This window comes from Solea solea, chromosome 1, assembly GCF_958295425.1.
Source record: "Solea solea chromosome 1, fSolSol10.1, whole genome shotgun sequence".
Lineage (NCBI taxonomy): Eukaryota > Metazoa > Chordata > Actinopteri > Pleuronectiformes > Soleidae > Solea > Solea solea.
Window position 1 is genome coordinate 42328008 of NC_081134.1, and position 20460 is coordinate 42348467.

Consider the following 20460-nt stretch of genomic DNA (forward strand, 5'->3'; position numbering starts at 1 on the left):
CATGAAAAAAGCTTTGAACCGATTAATGGATTATCAAAATAGTTGTTGATTAGTAACCGATTAATAATCAATTCATCGATTAATTGTTTCAGCTCTACACATGTACAAAGATTACTAATGGTGCTTTTCCACTACACAGTCCGGGTAAGCCTCGGCTCGGCTCTACACAGTTTGGTATGGTTTTCCATTACTCTAGTACCTCCTTTACATGGGCGGAGTCATCATAGCACGGCTGCATGAAACTGCCGTGACACACAAACTTTACAAACTGTTAATTACACTGCGCATGCCTGTAGACAATCAGTAACCATGGTAACATAAATGCAGTACCATTAACTTATATTCTATAACTTTCTTGGTTCAAATCGGCCAAAAAATAAAAAAAACATTATTATGATAATTTGTTTCTGACAACAGCTTTCGAGCCAAGATTTCATACATGCATGAGAATACATAATCAGTCAGTCTTTATGCACCCTCCTTCTATTTTTTTGCATAAAACTCCCACTTTTCCCTCGACCCTCCTATGACTGCATATGTATGAGCAGGAAAAGTGTCGTTTCCCTGTCGGTTTCAAAACGTGCAGGTTTTTTTGTTTTCAGACGCACATTGTGACGGATTAACGTCTAACAATGAGCGCAAACACGTTAGTAGGCCTGCCCCACTGTGTTTAATAATACAATTAAAAGCCTTTCTTCAGCTCGTGTCGCGCGCAGTGTACAACAAACAGGTATTTAAGCACCATGAGCACCTTCCAGACAAATCCAAACTGAAACACTCTGAACTTCAGTAATTGCAGTACCAAACCAAAACAAATGTCAAATCAAACTGCCTGTCAATTCTCTGCAACGTGAACAAAACTCCGCGCCCGCTTACGTCGCCTGAGGGTGCATTTTTCCTTCTTCAGAAGAGGGAGAAAAAAAACAAAGACCACTGTGAGAATATCTACTTGCTAATTTGAAAAGAAAACTAAACAGTGAACACGGCTGACTTGATGACAGCTGTCAGTGTGACAAGAGGAATTATCAGGTGGGATTTAAATTGTTATGCTGGAAGCAGCCAGGCAGTGTCCAGAAGGGATTTGAAAAGACAAGGTTTGAGAGGAGAGGGGCTGTTTAGTGGCTGTCAGTCAAACATATAATGTACCTTATGTGGATGTTTCTGTGCTGAATATTCATAAGTGAGATAAGTTAACTGTCCGTAAAAAAAAAAAAAAACGGGGCAAAAACAAGAATTACGCCACAAGCAATTATACAGCAAAGGCAAACACTGATCTGGTGTGCGGGAGTTTTCATTTTCATTTCTCCAGTAATTGCTTCAGGGAGCCGCCATCGTGTTTGGGGAAGAACGAGTGGGTTCGTTATGATTAGGCAGATGCTTTAAGCTCAACACATTAAAGCGTAAATCCTGCACCTGCCTCACACACAATTAACAAAGATTTGTTTTTAGATCAGATAGTTAGTCAGTCAGTTGGCATGACGAGAGTGTTTCCATTCACTGTAGGTGGCAAGACGAGTTCCTGTGAAACACTGTAAGGGATTTTATTACACTTCAAATGATATCATCCTATATTTAATCGTCACAACATTAAAACATAACAAGTTACTGGTTTGTGTATTCTTGAACAGGATATCATCGTGATATATAATTCAACAGGACTTTAAAATGGGATTAGAACTCATTTCAATCATTTAAAACACCTTCTGAACATTCTGTGCAATCAGGTGACATGTTACAGTCCGTACCTTTACATAGCACTGGAAAAGAAACATATATATTTTGTTCATTAGGCCAACAGGAACAAATCAAACTATGTAATAAATAAAAAAATAAGATGAAATCTTCACACTCTCAAGCAAAAGATAGAGTGAGTGACAGGTTTTAAAAATGTATTGTCCGAGCAGGTTCTTGACGAGTTGGCATCGTCGACGAGTTACTGTGTGAGAGAGAGTGCCGTGCAGTGTGTGTGTGTGTGTGTGTGTAAGACATACTTATGCAGTATGTTTTAGAATGGGTTGGTGTGATGGAAAATTCATTATCAAGCATTTACATCAAATATTGATTTCTCGAACGGTAGCCGTATGCTCCTGAAAAGGCGGGCCATTTAATGGCCGCTGAAAAGCCACTTTTAGCTCAGAACGTGAATCTAATCTGTAAAGAATCCGTTTTTAATCTGATATGTGCAGCAGGTTGAGGCTGCAGCATGTTTATCTTCTCATTTAGGCACTCATGTTCATCCCCAACATGCACTTCAGTGGACACCGCAGGTACAGCAGGACACAGACATAGTATAATTTAAACCATATGAAAGCATCTTAGGAAATAAACCCTGGCTCTCTGAAACCTTTGGGAGGTAGCAACAACTCGCAGTGGTTTGGCCACAGAAGTTAGACACTGAAGGTTTAAATAAACATGTGGTTTCATGAAAAAGAGTGACTCACGTTGCTGCACAAATATCAGCCGCAACAGCATCCACGATAACAATAACTCAGGGACTGAATTCTCAGCTCCCCACACTTGAAACAAGCTAAAAGGGCAGTGCAGCGAGGGTAAGCACTGGTGAGGCAAAGGCCTGTGAGCACTGCCAACCATATGCCAGACTCCGCCTACACTTCCCAGCACGCACTGCCCTCTTGTTGCAGACCTGTGTTGCCAACTGCTGCCAACATTTCCCTGGCAAGTGTCTTCTGCGAGGCACGCATCCAGCAGCACAACAGTCTAACACCTCAACTTCAGGGACCAGTCACACTTTATTTCACCGTGTACTGATCTGCAATAACACACGCGCTGAAACCGAATCTCTGGTATTATATTAATATAAGTACTTACATAATCACAACAATTAGATCAGCCCATTACATGCTAATAGTCCTAATCACCATGTGAACCCGTCATCCATGAACAACGCTTTAACAACCTTACTCTCCCAAGCTGTTGCGGATTTAACCGCTTTTCTCATCTCTTGCAGGTACTTTGTCATTACTAATCTATTTCGGGTTCTCACACTGAGAGTGTACGGCATATGAAGTCAATATGGAGCTCTGGAGGATCCGTCACGTTCGCAAATAGAGCACATACAACTTCCAACAAAGACGATTCAGAGGTAAAAATCCAGTAGGCTGGCACAGCTAGTGGTTTTCCCTGAGTTCTTATCTCTTGGCAGAGCAAAGCCGAGTCGCTCAGTGCCACATGGCACCCGGATACACAGTGAGACACAGTCACACACACAAACACACCTACACCAGCTCACATGCAGACACACACTGGCTTTATGATCTGTTTCCTAAGAACACTTCCGTGGGCTCAAAATCCATCCAGCTTTTTCTCCAATATATCATGAGTTAAACGTGGTCTTTTTCTGTCATCTGATACTAATGTTACTGCATTTTGGTGAACAATAAGAAATCGCTTATTATCAAGGATTTGTGTGAGTACAGGAACAGGGTTGGACTGGTTTGGTTTCCAAGAAGAGTTGGCAAAATGAGGTTGACTGGCTAAATCTATTCCCTCTTGCCCTACTTTACAACTACACAGGAATGTGTTTGGTGTTTTTTACCTAGAGGTTCAGTAACAGAACATAGGATCACACTATTGGATGTGCTGATGAATATCAGACCAATTATCAATGTCAAGTGTTGATATGCTGTGGGGAAAAAATAAATCATGTCATGTTTTTAACTGAGGCCAGAGTTTATGCATATTTTAGAATGTATTTACATGTACAATGTCTCATTTTCACATGTCAGTAAAGTGTGCGAATGGAGTTGACAGATGACAGGAAAAAAGAAGAAGTAATCAAGAGAAGAAATGGTCGATATAAATACAGAACATTTACAATTGCCAGAAACAATGTCAAGTGTATGGTGGAACGTTCCGTCGACCCACCAAGAATTAAAGAATATATCGTAGCTTAATCCTTGAACAGTTAAAAACAGCAGTTTCACCTTAAATGATGGTGCAAAGTCTCAGTCAGACAGGCAGAGGAGAGGTGGTGGCAGAGCTGAACGGCTTCCAATCTCAATTGCACACCAGAGGGTGAATTTAGAGGAGTGGGTGCATTAGGGGAGCTAATTAGTATTATTACCAGGACGTATTTTATTCAGCGGGGACTAAAACAAATTGCTCAGTCACTGCAGAGCAAACGCGAAAATTAGTCTCAGATTTACTGACAGCCGAAGTGCAGCGCCTCTGTTTTGGTGCAGCCGGTTTGTGATGCGGAACGTGGCGTGGCAACAGACTAAGAGAGAAACATCAGAAGATCCACTCCGGTCTGTCTGTTTGCATGATGTTAGCATAGCTTAGCATGGAAAATATACTGTACAAGCCAAACATATCCAGTCAGAGTGCTATGCTAAGCTAATTACAGCTGGTTTTAATCATAGAACCAAATAAATCACAATGTCGAGTGTGGGGCAACAAAAATATTGATAATAAATGGAAGCTGATGAACAAATCTGATACCGGATGGGACAGACAACCTGTTGTCATGCTGCTATTTGATTTGCAGCAGTTGTTGTATTACAGTATTCTGTCTAGCAGCCATCTTTCCAGGAAATAAGTGGATTACTGAATCTCTGCCATTTGGAAACAAATGGAGATTAAATACCTCGCCGACAACAGCCACTGGACATTATTTTGATCTAAATCTCTGATCAACAAAAGGAAAAAATATTCATTTAATGTAGAGTTTATTATTGTTTATAGGGAAAAAAAAGACAAGTCTCTCTGGGTAAAACCAGACTGACATGAGAACACATGTTGTGCTCGGTCACATTATCACTTGAACTGCATTGTGTTTTTCTGGTTTTGGAGTAGATTTTGTTGCCTATCCAATTTCCGTTCCCCTGGCACACGCCTAAGCAAGAGCCCACCATGAAAGCAGGATGAAAAACTATGCATGTGCGAGGCAAGTAATGAAAATGCCACACTGTGCACGGCAGACCTAAGAGAAATGTATCACCTATAGAACAAGCTGGGATTTATGAACTGCACTAGACAGCCGATCTGTTATCATTCATTTCTCAGTACATATTTGGTATTCTCTAAAGCCGTATGGGCGATGGTGAGACAGAAAGCCAGCGAATAATACAAGTAGAAGAAAGCACTTGATGTGAGCCAAGGGAATTCAGACAAGGAAGTGGTAGTGGTAGACATTCAGTCTGAATCCATGCTGAATGTCGTTGAAAGCGAGCCTTCAACGTGACAACAATGTGTGTCCCAGAGTAACAGCTAATGCCTGGCACCTCCAACCAAATCATTTCATTTACAGCCTCCGATGCACAAACAGAGGGGATGTAAAAATGCATTTTCCCTGCCAAGTCTCTCAATCGCTCACTGTACTTGCAAATATAATGACCAGATTACCGTTTGCACCCTCGTCACGTAAGTGCCTGGCACCTCGTGGGGACGTTTCTAGCGAGTGTCCCCTCGTTTCACACAATGAAGCCTGAAAACACAATGACTGCAACTAGTTTTGTAGCCACAGGAAATAAAACAACTTGTTAATTAGTGGAGCAATTGACTGAGGCAGACAGGATTGCCTCAGCAAATGACTTGGGAGATGACGAGGTTGAAATGGCAGGTGTATACATCCCAGTACCCTTAGGCCAAAGTCCTGCAGACACTGCAGGTCTACACCCAATTTACCCATTTCTCTCTCTCTGTCCTGACTCGGGTTAATAAAACGCTAACCATCTCAATATCCATGATGGCACTCTGCTAACCACCTTCCCTCCAGTTAAATTCAGCCCCTTCTGTCCTCTTCTCTCCCACAGAAAAGGGCCTGTAACTCTTGACTGCGCTTAATCAGGAGGATTGCTTATTAACGAAAAGCTCTTGGGTACTTCCTAAATTGGGCAGAGGACAGTCTCACCAGTGCGATAACTGCGGATTTATGTCAGAATTAGGTGTAAATAGCTGCACTGGTTATTCCTCTTCTTTAATTAAGGCAGCACATTTTCCAGGCCTTCATCGTGTGCGGCGAGTCTGACCCTCTGTGGGCCAGATGTTAGCTTACAAAGCAACTCTGTCATGTGTGGGACGGTGCACTGAGGAGCCATTTTAGAGCTCTCCCAAAATCTCAGTGACAGCCCTTATGGTTGTGCAATTTCCTGATTGTCTACCCCTGTGTGTGTTTTAGCAGAAATGTCTTTTTTTTCGTCTCTTTTTGATCTAGAAATCGAGCCTGTTTGTGTTGAGGAGTAGTCGTCTCAAACGATACATGGCAGTAAATGTCAAATTAGTAACTTAAAAGGACAGCATCTCTGTCAACTCTGTTTTGTAAAGACAGGTCCATCTGTGTGCCTCTCATCTCCCTGAGCTCCAAAAAAAAAGGTCCCGACAAACTTTACACGAGCTCAGCTGTTGTCTGTGCTCAGAAAACTACCTCAGACGAGCAGCCGAAAAAAATGCTCTTATGCAGTTCATGAGGGGGGACTCGTGTTCAGATTCAGCATTCAATTTCCATCAGGGATAACGTTGATATTGATTCAGAGTTAGCCTGCTGTTCAGTGAGGGCCAGACAAAACAGATCTTAGGGTTTGGGAGCTGTCAGTCAAGATAATCCATGCATGATTTTTGAACGATGTCAGGACAATGGCCTCACATTTCTCTCAAACAAGAAAGATGACAGAATGGACCTACAAGCTGTCTGAGAGGAGAGCAACACTCTCATATTAAATTCCATCCATCCATCCATCCATCTTCTACCACTTCCTCCACATGAGGGTCGCGGGGGGAGCTGTGCCAATCTCAGCTGACATAGGGCAGTTCGCCAGTCCATCACAGGGCCAACCATTCAATCTCACACCAGGTCAATTTAGAGTGTCCAATTTGCCAAATCCCCATATTGCATGTTTTTGGACTGTGAGAAAACCCAGAGAAAACCCACGCACACAAACCGTGTGGCTTCTATTAAACTTTAGTCCACTTAAAATATTTCACCCTATTCTTCTGGATTAAAAATTAATCAATTTGCGTTTAAAACCTACAATTTTAGCTAACACCCATTAATCATTATTATTTCTCAGGTCAAATAGTATGCACACCACTCATAGACTGTATATGAAAACATAGCCTTCCGGTTTTGTCGTATGAGGCAGTAGTAGAAGTAAAAATACACCGACTAGCCACCAGGGGGCAAATCTCCTGGTTGCAAAAATAACTCTGGGAAATAAAACTACCGCTTCACTCAATTTGTCAGTAAACATTTTGCTTCAACGTCGCCATTTAGAGGAAACTTGAGGATAAGGCACGGCACTTATAACTCATGTCTATGAATTTCCACTTGCATGACCTCAGCATGGTGATGGGCAAATCGGCAATCTCTAGGCTTTGGGAGTTTGGATTCTTCTAAGTGACATCACTACCGGATGGTACTTGACTCCAGTTCTGTTTGGCAATGCAGGAGACCACCAGTCTCCATGCTACCTTTAATTAGCCCTGCTTTCAAGCATATCCACACCTCGAGGAAAAAAAGGGTTGCAACTGAAGGTGTTACATGTCTTTGGTAAATTCTTCTTTTCTGATGTTTCTAATACATCTGAGAAGACAAAGAGCTGCTGCAACTGTATTTGCTTTATTTATTATTATTTCTAGTCAGGATGACATGATCACATCACACAAAAGTAATCCCAGGGTGTGTGGCCTACATGTGACTGGCATCTGAATACTGCAGTGTTGAGTTGTCAGCATGACACAGGGTCGCACCTGAGACACCTCCACCTCACAACATAGGTGTAATTTGTCTGTGAGTGGTGTTGATAACAAAAACTGTCATTTTCCCCCAATCCCTTTTTTTCCTCTTTTTCTTTTACACCAGCACAGCAGTTCACATTAGTCTGGCTTACACAGTGGCGTGCATCTTAAAATAGATGTGAACAGTTATCTAAAATAGTAAGATGTGAGCTGTGGTACTGAATTCATGAAAGCCTTGCAGTGTGGACGTAGATAGAGAAATGCATAAATAGAAACAGACACACACACACACACATCACACAAAAAAAGGCTATTTATTTTGCTGACAAAGGACAGGAGGCACTGCTGCTTTGAAATGCTGAGTAGGAGCATGTGCCATGGTTGTAGGAGCAGCTGACCCCCCCACCATGGATAAAAATGTGGGATGGGATTAATGGAATAGCTCTATTCAGAATACTCCCACGTATTTGCTGTAATTTACATTAACAGGGCCCGACATGCATAAATGAACTCATGAGTGCCATGTCTTTGGGCAATGAAAGCTTGTCTGTGTTGGCCGGCATGAGCGGTTTGCTTGCCATTCATTTCCCATGTCCCAAAGAGGGAGGGGGATATTGTGAAGATCAGTGCTCAAGCAAGTGGGTCCTGGGAAATCAGTGCCAGAGGTTTAAAGATCAATTAAAAGTCAACAGCAACAATTTCTGCAGCAGCCCTCTACTGTATTTCATGTCTTTTTTTCTCTCTCCAAGTCCTGTGTACAGAGGTAGATGATGTGTGTGTTTCTGGAGAGGGTTGCAGACCATAATGTTCTATGAATGACAAACTGTGAAATGCAACAAAAGCCCACTTTACCATACAAGGGATTTAGAGCTCTAAGAGGGGGTGAAACTCATTTGATAAATTGCAGACTATACGTGATAGAGAGAAAAAACAAAACAAAACAGTGTCCTAGTAAAAACCCATATTTCAGATTTGTAATATGCACAAGTCAAATCCAGTGAGTGCAGTGAGCATTCGACCATGAGACAAGTCTTTATTTCTCTGAGATTTGTAGTCAATAGCGAGAGCCTTTAACATATTCAGAGGCTAAATCTGAGCTATGAGGTATCATTGCCTCCTTGACATATGTTCAATGCTAATTTTCTCGGAATTCATCATTTCACTATATGGAAACTAATGCCGAATGGGAGCAAAACATGTTTTTCTTTCCAAATATGAAACATCTTTGAATGAATTCATTCTTCTCTGTGCAAACAAATAGTATCCGATTCTATGTTAAAACAGGTTTTCCATTTCTCTGCCTCTCCAAGCTTTCCTTTCGGCACTTTTTTGGCAAAGAAGGAAACGTTGTTGTTTTTTTCTCTCCAAACTTTGAAAATAAAAAGTCAGCACAAAACCCTGTGGGAGGTGGGAGTCAAGGAGACCCACTCTTATCTTGTTATGGCAGTGTAAACGGTGAAGCAACACTGAACACCTTGATGGAGCCCAGATAGACAAGTCACACGCTCACACAGCACAACATCACAGAGGAACACCTGATGTTTTCTGCATACCAACTATTCGCCAACTTCACTTTCACAAACTTTTCTCCCTGAGAGTGGGCGCACCCTCCTGTTTGCAGCTTTTTTTCATTTCCATTCACACAGAAAAGCAGGGAAAAACAAAACAGCATGATAACAATGTTGAACATCTCTGACGCTTTGGCAATACTGTTCACCTGACATTCTTGCCAATAAAGACTGTTCAAAGTCACAATATTGAAACGAACAATGGCTTTTGTCAGTCGATCATCCAGGTTCTACTGTAGGAGGAGGAGGAGGTTGAAATGGGGGATTTTACCATAAAACAAATGTATCTTTGAAGCATATAAACATGATGACTTCATCTGTGTTCTGTGGATTATTTCATTTTCACTCATTTGCAGATCTTCTGTTTTGAGTTAGGCTGTGATTGGCTCTCATTAAAATGAGGTCTTTCATGGGTTTGTTTTGGATTGGGTATAAAGTCCGAGACACGTGGAGACCATTACCATGCACACTGCATATATCCAATCCAATCTTATTCAAATGCATGGTCCATATGAAGGACAATCATGTTGCCCTTAGGCTCCATACATTTCATAAATGATCCACAACTACTGAATACTAAAAAAACTATAACAGTTTTGTGAAGGCTTACAAAATAATGTGTTTTATGTTGATAAGTAGATCAGCGAGACACACACACACACACACAGTAAACCTTTGATTTGACCTTCGAGTCTCTGTCTCATGTAGCCTGTGACCCATACTGTGCCACAACATGCCTATTACAGGAAGTGTGTCTTTTCTGCCAACGTCCTTTTTAATGGACTTCTCTTGAGCTCGGTCTGGCCTGACTGACACGTCTGCTTTAGCCTTGACACCTGAAGGCCTGGAAGCGCGAGTGGTAGGAGGAAATAAGAAAATGATAAAAATTCAGCCAGTGCCCGACGCTCATGCAAACTTTATGGCAGGATCGGTCAGAGAGAATATGATGAGAGCCTCCTGTGACTGCAGTGTGTATAACCTTCAAACTGGCCAGAAAGATACAGCCAGACTGTCCAACAGCTTTGTGCCGTGATAGACAATATCTGACGAATTCTCACTGCACTGGTAGTTTTTCAGCTGAATCTATCAAACTACAATGAAAGCACGTTATGCTGCTGAGTTGAGATTAGGGGAACATGGGAGGAAAGATGAGCAGGCTGCAGGTTTCAAAGAGGCATATTTGTAGGTTACAGCTACAGGATCCACAGGAGAATCTGGAGACGGTTTGTCTCAGGACTAAAAGGTTCACGTGGACTTTTTTTTGTTGCCATTTTTCAAACATCTGCTTGGATTTAACCACTGTCTATTTCACAGTGGAAAAGAAATTGTGTTTCTCTAATTTAAGGATCCTCCCTTAGTAGAGCAGATACTTCCCATTCAGGTCATACAGCGACTAGGCAAGACTCCCTCCTGGGATTCTTGGAAAGCATACATGGAACAAGCTAGAGTGAGTCTGCAGATTATGGCGTCGAGTGGTGCCAAATCAAGGTTATGACAATTTTTTGCTGACACCAAAAATACTTTAATTTTTAAAAGCATAGTGAGCTGTCAATCTGGTTACTGCAATTTTAAATGCCTAGTGAAACATGTGCAAAGAATTATGGGTACCATGAATTTCACCAAGACGAGTGGTCAAAGTGAAGCATAGACCCAGAAATGCTGTAGCCCTGAGCTTTGCATGTGTTATACCTTAGAGCGACTATTGGAAGTGTAAGTCATGCGGCTATGTGAAATCATCAATAAAAGAACAAATACACAAATGATCCAACATGGCTGTTTGACACCGTTCATATTTATGTGCAAAAGACGCTGAAATCACGCAGTGATGGACTCCAAGGCTGACAGACATGGATTGGGATAATTAGAATTCACAATACAGAACATGGAGTCTATGCTGCTTTCAGCCTGGCTTGGTATTAGCACTTTATATTTCCAGGGTCATTGAGTGCATTGTTGGTTGGCATTGTATAGTACATGCTTGTGCAAAAAAATAAATAAATAACAGGCTGATCATGATTATCAATGGATTACTGATTCTTGGGCTAATTGTGGCCAGTTAGAAAATGTTAGTATCTCACTCAAACCTTTATTGTTATTTTAAAAGTATGTTTTCATATTAACCCTAACTTTAAAACTTGAGACAAATAACAGTTATGTCATCTCATTCCAAGGTGATATCTTCCTGTTTTGTCTGAATGAGACTCAAAGAGGTTTACTAACAAATAAAAGCATCAAAACCTTATATTTAGTTTTTTTATATATACATATTTACTAAATCTACTATTTAATTTTGGGTTAACTGACATATTGCAGCAACCTGCTGCTGAAGACTGACTGCAGCTTTAACCTTGTTGAACTAAATGTACTTTATGGCTGGAAGACGATGACAACAGCTGCTCTGCTCGTAAAGGAGAATGTTTTCTGTCAAGTGCAGCCATGAATGCACACTACGGTGCTTTGTTTGCTACCTTAACTTCAAATTAAAATAGTTTGTAGTGGGTTGATTGGACTAATTAATTAAGTCACATTAAAAGAACTTTACTCCCTTGAGCACAGACTGAAGCCAAGTGTGGACAATTTGTCTCTCAAAAGCTGCCGGTTGGGGAATTAAGCAGGAATAAGAACAGCAGAGCAGATATGGATCAATAGTCACGCACACACACATGTTTTTGTATAGTATTTTCAGTGAGGCCATCCAAAACATACTACATTGCACCTTACCCACAATGGCACGTGTAACCTAAACTAACAAATCTTAGCCCTTAAGTTAACCACTTCCTCAGAGATGATTTTTTTTTTGGTTTATTGATCCTGACAAGGTCAGTTTTATGCACACACACACACACACACACACATATTTCAGTAAAAATTGGATTTCCGTCTTCAGTTCTGCTGCGTGTGCTTTGGAATCTGCTGCCCCCCCCCCTCAGAAAAAAAACAGAGTAGCCTAAAAACTTCACTGTCTGTTTTCACTGCGCCTCATCTCCACTAAGCCTTACATTGACTGAGTGTTACAATACGAGACACATTACTGCTGACAACACACTGTCTCTTAAGGAAATGTCAGCGCGGAGCCTGTTGAGAGGCGGTACAGTGTGTGAGTGTGTGAGTGTGTGGTGGTGGTGGGGCGGGTATGGGGGGGGGGAGGCGTATAAAAACACTTTATCTGTCTGAAACCTCTAATCATGATCAGCTTGGGAAAAAGGTCAGATTTGTATATCACAATGTAAGAAGGCGCCCGCAGCAAAGCACGCCTCGAGAATCTTTCACTGGAGCCCGACACACTTTCTCGGCTGACGCTGCTCATGGAGACGAACACTCCTCCAACATGTTTGAACAATAAACAATGAATCATATTAAGACCGAATTTAAAGACGCACAAATGAAACAAAATGACTATATCCATACTTATACCACAATTTTAAGACAGCAAGGGAAGCTCTGCTTTCTCTAAAATGCCATAAAATAAATTGTCAAATACGTACTGTATTTGACACATTACTAAAAGTGCGCTAAAAGCAATAAACCACATCAATAGTTCCTTTAGTTATTTTATCACAGGTCGTCTGATACATTCCTGTAGCATCACTGTGCATTAAAACCAGTGGAAGCTCAGTTTTAATTGATCGATACGAGACAGCGCGGAGTAGCTCTTTTCACTGCGGTGAGTAAGAAGGTGATTGGATAGACGTGGCAAAAATCATCATATTACAGCCACTGACGTCCACGAGGAGCCGCTTTGCAGTGTGTGTTGGTCGGTGGGTACGGTCTGCTCTAATGTGGACCCTTGCAGACCTCTTGGCTGCTCTGAATGGACATGGAAAGCATAACCCGGCCCTTTGAAGGCACAATCAGCTTAGGTAAGCATGGGGATGATTCAAAGAGGAACAAGGAAGAAGAAGTAGCACCTCACATCTAAGCTACAATAGAGTTTTAACCCTTTCAACAGTTCAAACTGAAAATTAAAGAACACTACTGGCTGCAAAAGTGTCTGCGTTATTCATTAGAGCTGACATACATATTCAAAATAATATTTAAATGATGTCTCTAGATTATGCAACGCAACAGAAGGAGACAACTGTTGAGCTATCAGTTCTTCCCCGATGCGTCTGTCTGCAATGTCGTGTTTTATTTACCTGACTGTAAAGCATATACTGCACCATCCATCAGACTCATGTACCACACAACACTATCTATGAGTCAAACACTGTTGACAGCGTACATAGAGTCCTAATGTAAAAATCTAAACATGTTCCACACTAGAGCTTTAGGGGTTCCACCTTGAAGGAACAGTTCACTGTTTTGCATTAAGCTTTAGAATAAGGGTAGTATTTTTTGAAAGATTGTGCTTCCCCAACCTCTGCTTCTTTTAACTGGTTCGTCTAACTTTCCCAGAGGTTGGAGACGAAGCCAGCATCCACTTTTTACACCTTAAATCATTCCAACATGCTCCATTTTTCATTAGCTGGGCAGAAGAAGTACAACAGCATGTCTTTTCATGGCACGGCTTTTGATGACCCTCTCACTGGTGCCAAGACAGGAGAAAGAGCCACATGCTGCACAGCCATTTTAATAATCTGCTTCCTTTCCTCATTTAGATTTGATTGGCTATGAAATGCACCGGCCTGCCAGGGCTCAGGTTTCAGCATTCATCAGCACTTCCTGGTTGTAAATAGATGGCACAAATAGAGACATTAGTACATGAATGGGGGACGCATAAAGACAGACGCACACACACACACACACACATGCACTTAAGGGAAGTATAAATTATAAAGTTACTCCTAGAAAGGTGGTTCTTCTATGTTTAATGCCGTGTGCATCACATATTAGAGCCTACACATGCAAGTTATGGGCAGTGGCACTGGATGTTATGTCAGTTGAAACCACACGGGCCTTGTTCACATGACATGTCACAGTAGGAGAAGCACAGGTGTAAATAATGAAATTAATGAGTGGGACCGGACAGAGCCTTCGTTAATGTTATCAGTGACACCTGGGCCTCTCTTCCTGTGACAACCTCGAGTTGGAGACCCTGCAATGGAGTCAATTAAACACATTGGTATGCGTTGAGAGGGCTTCTGTTCACCGTCTGGCACGAGGGCTGGACGTCGATGTATTGGGAGTAATTGTCAACGTTAACTTTTTGATTGGTGAAATTTGGAACAAAAACACACTTCCTCGTTGCGCGGACACGCTCACACAACACTCTCATCCGGGGCGTGAGTGTGTGTGCAACCAGTCCACATTGTTAAAGGCCAGCCTGAGTCTAACTGGAGGGGACAGTGAAATCTCATATGATGGCAAATTCATGTGCCAGAGTTCAGTGAATGCCAGCTTATTGCTATAGAAAAGGTCACTGGGCTAGAAGCAGACTGTAAAGTGTTTGTGTGTGTGTGTGTGTGTGAGGGAGAGGTGCTGTCTGCATTTGTCTGTGACCCTGAGACGAAGGCCGCAACCTGAGATAACCATGCTCATATGAGCACCACGCCCTCGAGCCGCTGCCTCTCTCTCCGTCTCTGTCTCCTCACAGGCTTTTGGTGTCTGTTACCTTCAGCACTCCAGGAAGCAGACACCGGGCTTTAAGATACACCCGCCTCTGTGAGCGTAAAATCAATTACCAGAGAGATGAAATTCTCCGATAACATGGCCTAATGATAATTGCCCTGAATCTGCAATGATCCGACTTACGATACAAACAACTATTGGCATTGTAGCTGCACACCGGCTGCCAGAGTAGCTGGAATATCAATGATAATTATTCCAATGCTGATCTGGAGCCATGTTACTGTCAGGGGTAAACATAAACCAATTAGCCTCTATGGTAAGCATCGGGGGTCGTATTTCACTGGCGTTTGTGTGATTTGTGATTAGTTGAGTACAGAGAAGAAAAGGTTATGAGGGATCCAGCCACTGCGTCTTTAATTGAAGCACTCCAATCAAATTGACTGGCGGAGACATGAGGCGAGCAGCACGAGACTAACTGCCGCTAATTTAATAAGCACTAATCAGACTGTTAAAAAGCTATAATGATTGTGACAAATCCGACCCAGCTGATGGACACCATTCAGCCAGTTTCCGAAGCTAAAACCAAGTACAGGTCACGAGACCTCTCACCCCCTCTAACGCCATCCCACCTCCTTTAACCCCCGCGTCACTCAACGCCTATTTACCCAACATTGGGTGATCATGGGAGTTTTCAAAAGTGCCTGAGAGATGTCGGGCTGAATAATGTGTCCTATGAATAAAACACATTAGCTACAAAACATGTTGAATAATTCACAGTTTGGAGCTTCCATATCGCCCCACGCAGGAGATATTAGTTCTGCAGTCAGAGTTTGCTTTGCACCGAGTCCTCGGAGTCGCTGTCTCTCTTCCATGCTCGCTCCCTCTCACTTCCCTCTTGATCATTCTCTCACTGTCTTTGTCATCTGTGTTTTGTTAATCCCTCTCCGCTCTCAGCTGACTTTCTGCTGATGCGAGCGTCTATTTATACTCCTCAAGTTACTACATTCCTGGAACATCTCAGTGTTTATCTAAAGGGCTCTTGAAGCCGTTGGAGTGGAGCGCATTTGTTCTGAGGGAATCTTTGATGACTTGGTAACACACGACGACTCAAAATGGACTCATCACTGTTAGCGTTAATCTGAGGCGACCAGCTGTGCGTTTCAAAAGAAAGAGGGACCTGGAGAGCAGAACAGAGCAGTTTCTGATAATTAAATACTTGACCTAATATGCAGCTTTCGCTCTTTTTATTTTCAAGCTCCACCAGGAATCTGTGGCTTTGACGAGTGCGATGTTATTTGCAGAATCAACAGCAGCACAGAAACTTTAACAGGGCAAACCACTCATCCAATCACTGCTTTTTATTGTGCTGTTTAAATTTTAAATCCCTCTCCTTTAACAAAGCCGCACCTCTGAGGCATGAGGAGTTTACTTCTGTGCGACAATATGGAGCCTTTTTTATGAACAAGTCAATTGTGGCAAATTTGATTTGTGATTCTTCAAGTCTTACACTAAATTAAACTGAGCTTTCATCAAACGCCCCATTAGAATTAAAAGGCTTTGGTCGGAAAACAGCAGGAACAAATCATGTTTGTATTGTTTCAGTTGTGGGTTAAGAAAACAATCAGACAAAATGGTGCTAACGGCGAAGTGTTGATGTCAGTGTGCTAACAAGCTCACAGTGTCAATATTTTTAGACCCGTTACTGCAGTTTTTACGCAGTGTCACTGTTTTATGGCACTTTGTCTTGATCCTGGGACATTTTACCTTGATCCAAGCGAGCGGCTCTGAATATCCAAGTAGCTATGGGGATAACCTGGCTAAATATTGTACAAAAAATACATTTTGAGAATAAAAAAATAATCAGAGGTGAATGTTGAGACTGATCATTATACTATTATATGTGATTATAGTGGGCCGACGTGGGCGTGGAAGCCACAGCGGTGAGAGGTTCAAGCGTAAATCGTGCTCCATTTATGATCTCATACAACTGATGTATTTTTAGTCCACATGTGCGCTACATCATCCAGAGATTGTTTGAATGTTTAAACCACTCACTCATCCAGCTGTGGTTAAAATGGACACACTACAACATCACTTTAAAATCACAGTGTTTGAAGCACTTGTGGGTTTTTTTTTTTTTTTTTTCTCCGTTTTCATCGTCTAAGTCACGTTAAGCGGGGTTTTGTGGAAGTAATCGGCATCAACAGCAAATCAGACGCTGTTTGTCGTGCACACTGAGAAGCAGCTCTCTAAACAGAGGACCGTGACGTCAATGGGCACAAACCTCTAGCTCTTGCTCTGCAGCCATGTGTCTAAGCCATACAGGCTATGAAAGTGTCTGTTGCAGCTTTGAGGTCAGAACAAGTCGAGTAGTTGCATGATATACACACATAAAAAAAACTAGTTGCAGTTAGGGGTGACTAAATACCACTTTTATCACAATAAATCACCTCCTTGAATTTCTACCAATACTGATATCAGTCCAATGCACTTATATTTACTATCTAGCCAAAAACTGCCATTTGCAGCCTTCTGTCATGACATGGTCACATGATGGTGTTGGCAGACATCTCTTTTTACATCATGGTGCCTGTGCCTATTGATGCATTTATGTCTTTTATTTACAGATCATATCAGATTTTGGCCATTATCACACCAATAGCAATACTAATACCCATACAGAGTATTTATCAGCTTGTCCCTAGTTGCAGTTCTTTTAAGGGTTTTTGTCTATCTACTCCTTTGCTTGTACTTACCAGAGCGCAGTACGTCTCCGGAGGGTCCCCACATGTGATGTTGGGGGGATCCAAAGTAACTTTCAGGTACTGGGTCATGTCTTGCGCCTCAGGCTGGCAGGCCATGTAGTCCCAGGTTAGGCCTTCGTCTGTGTAAATCTGGGACTTGCATACGTCGTAGTGGCCCCACGCTGCAGGGTAGTGCTGCATGGCCGCCTGGCAAACAGCGGTCCACAGCGCCTGCAGTGTCAATGCAAAATGGAATCGCATGACTGGTCCTCTTTCAGCTCCTTCTCGAGCAGGTATAACTCCTGAAGACGTGCGAGCAAGGGATCCTTTTTTTCTACTTTGTCTTACTGCAGCTCACTCAGCTGGAGTAAGGACGCATAGCAAAGTCCCTTCAGGGAGCGAGGGTTGGTTCACAAGTGTGTGTTGTTCGTTTTCACTACGTCTCGCCCCGGAGCAGTAGATACAATGATGATGTTGAGGTTACCAACCCATTGAGAAGATAAGAGGAGAGGATTGAGGGAGGGAGAGAGACAGTGGAGGAGAAGGTGGCAGAGGCGGGCGGGGGGGCAAGGTGAAAAGGAGATAGCCCCCTGACACGCTGATAGGAAGATGAGTGACAGGTCTTCTCAGCTTGCCTGGCTGTCAGTCATGGTCTGCGTCCTGTGTGGCAACACGGCTGCAGAGAAACGAGAGAGAGAAGAAGGAGGGGGGTTGAATATTGACAATACGGAAACACTAGCTGGCGTCGTGGTGTAGGTAAAAGGGTGTACGTGTGAATGAAAGCTTGTAAGAGGTGCCATGTTGGTATTTTTGTGCATCAGAAGACAAAAGATAAATAAAAATCAGTAAGTGACACCGTCAGGTTAAATTGGATCGCACTGCTTTCACATCAAACACTCCTCTCACTCTGCAGTGTTGCAGCAACCTCACCCCTCCCTATACACCCTCTGTATAAGCAACACTGCATGGGCTACAATGGTAAAGTGTGTACATTAAGATAGAAAAAACAACAAAGAAATAGTCACGTTAATATTTACCCAACATGTTGTGATGTCTAAAACATTACACAGCAACTTTAGCGTGTTCCAGTTCAATATTTCAGTTTCAGAAACAGCTTTTCATGTGTCTAACAAAGGAAGTGGGGAGAAAAGAACAGACAGACAAGTGGAGGAAATGTCCTCTTTACTCAAAGTATTCCAAAAATGAAAGTTTTTGGAATACTATGTTATCATAGAGCATTGACACCAAGATCCACAGGAAACAAAAACTCTGGAATTACATTTGCATCATTGCTGTTGTTATTTATAAAACATATTCATTTCCTCTTATGATGAATAGTTTTTACCTGGATGTCATGAAACAAAGGCGATAAAGACTATATGTGAAAATGAAATGACTTTTTCAGACACTTAGAGGAAACAGACTGTAATATTCTTGTCATCGGGCTGATTGGACTTGATGGCAGAAATGGTGCAACACTGGCGTCCGCCAAATGAATGAAAGAGCTGAGCTCAGAGTCTGGCTGTGATAACGCAGCGGGCAAAAATGTTGCCACCAGAGTTTCACTTGAACAGAATAAGGTGGCAACTAACTTTATTCAGTCCCAGTTTGCAATGTATAAATATCCCGTGACTGTTTTCAAGTTTCATCTGTTAAATGGTAGATCTGTCCACAGCCGGAGCCACTGCACTATATCACATGCAGTGATTTACTTCCCAGGATACAAAGCATTCATTTATAACTGCCAACCATTGTGGGCCATGGCCTCACTTTTCCTTTTGCCTAAAGATTTTTTCTTTTTTTTTCTTTAACTATGTGGCTTGGTCATTTTAAATAATTTCATTCATTTCATTGCCGTCAATTTGAAAAGTCTTCTTTTAATCTTTCTTAAATGTTCCATGACCTACACGTATGTTTACAACAATGTTGTAATGATTAAAACACACATTTGTCATCTGTATCTTCTAACCATACAATGTCAAGCAGGGTTATTCATGTGAGTATTTATGTTTTTATCCTTTACTCTCCTGTGATTACTCATGTTCTGCAGGTATGTGATGTCATAAGATTTTAAAATCAACCCATGATTCAGCTCAGTATTGTAACACAGAAATTCAAAATCATACAAAATGACTGTAAATGTAAAGCCTTAAGCCAAGCTTATGATGATTATACCATAATACACAGGGCATTAAAAGGTTCTCTGTAATGTGATTTCATGATGACCTTTTTCTTTTTTTGTAGCATAAAAACTGAATTTGTATAAGATTTAAACGAGTTTCCCCATGTTTCAAGGCAGCAGGTGATATATGGAACAATACTGGAGCAATGTAAAGCATGCAAGGCCTTTATCAGTGGAGATACAAGGTTTCTTTATTTAAAATGCCACAATGATTGGTGTTTCAAGTTGGGAATAGTGGGTTTTACGGCTACGACACAACATAGCAAAACACGGAACCCGGTCCAACACTGTCTTCTATAGCTGCCGTGTTTACTGAGGAGGAAGCTGAGAGTGATGTCTCCGAGGAAGACGATGATGATGAAGATATTTTTGGGTGGGTCGGCACCGACACACTAGCTGTACGCCGGGTTTGGTCTGGGGCAGGACATCGAAGGAATCATACAGCACCTGATTAGATGGAAATTATTATGCTCCCCCCCCCCCAGGACATCATCAACAATCTCACAGTGTGTTTAATGGCATAGCAACCTGTGAAATATTTAAAAAAAAATAATGGAAAAACAGTTGTATATGGACTCGTACGCAACATATAACACTACAATTTTTGAATTAATGCCATGGGGATTTTAATTTAAATATTCTTTTTTTTCTGTGCATTGCGTTTCACGTGGTGTTTGATGTGCGATGCAATCATTAGCGTCGCCCATCACTGTAATTTCTCTGTGACCAGAAACACAGCTGGATGCAAGTTAGCTGAACCCGT

At 41.9% G+C, this 20460-nt stretch overlaps 1 protein-coding gene across 8 annotated transcripts in view; it reads right to left on the reverse strand.

Annotated features, from left to right (window-relative positions):
* ntng1a (netrin g1a) overlaps positions 1-20460 on the reverse strand; it is a 241641-nt gene that overhangs the window by 76908 nt on the left and 144273 nt on the right. For all 8 annotated transcript variants that reach the window (XM_058624052.1, XM_058624060.1, XM_058624076.1 and 5 more), the window contains one exon: positions 17528-18191. In XM_058624052.1, the coding sequence (XP_058480035.1) occupies positions 17528-17776 (249 nt within the window). In that variant the 5' untranslated portion in view covers positions 17777-18191. The remainder of the gene's footprint in view (positions 1-17527; positions 18192-20460) is intronic.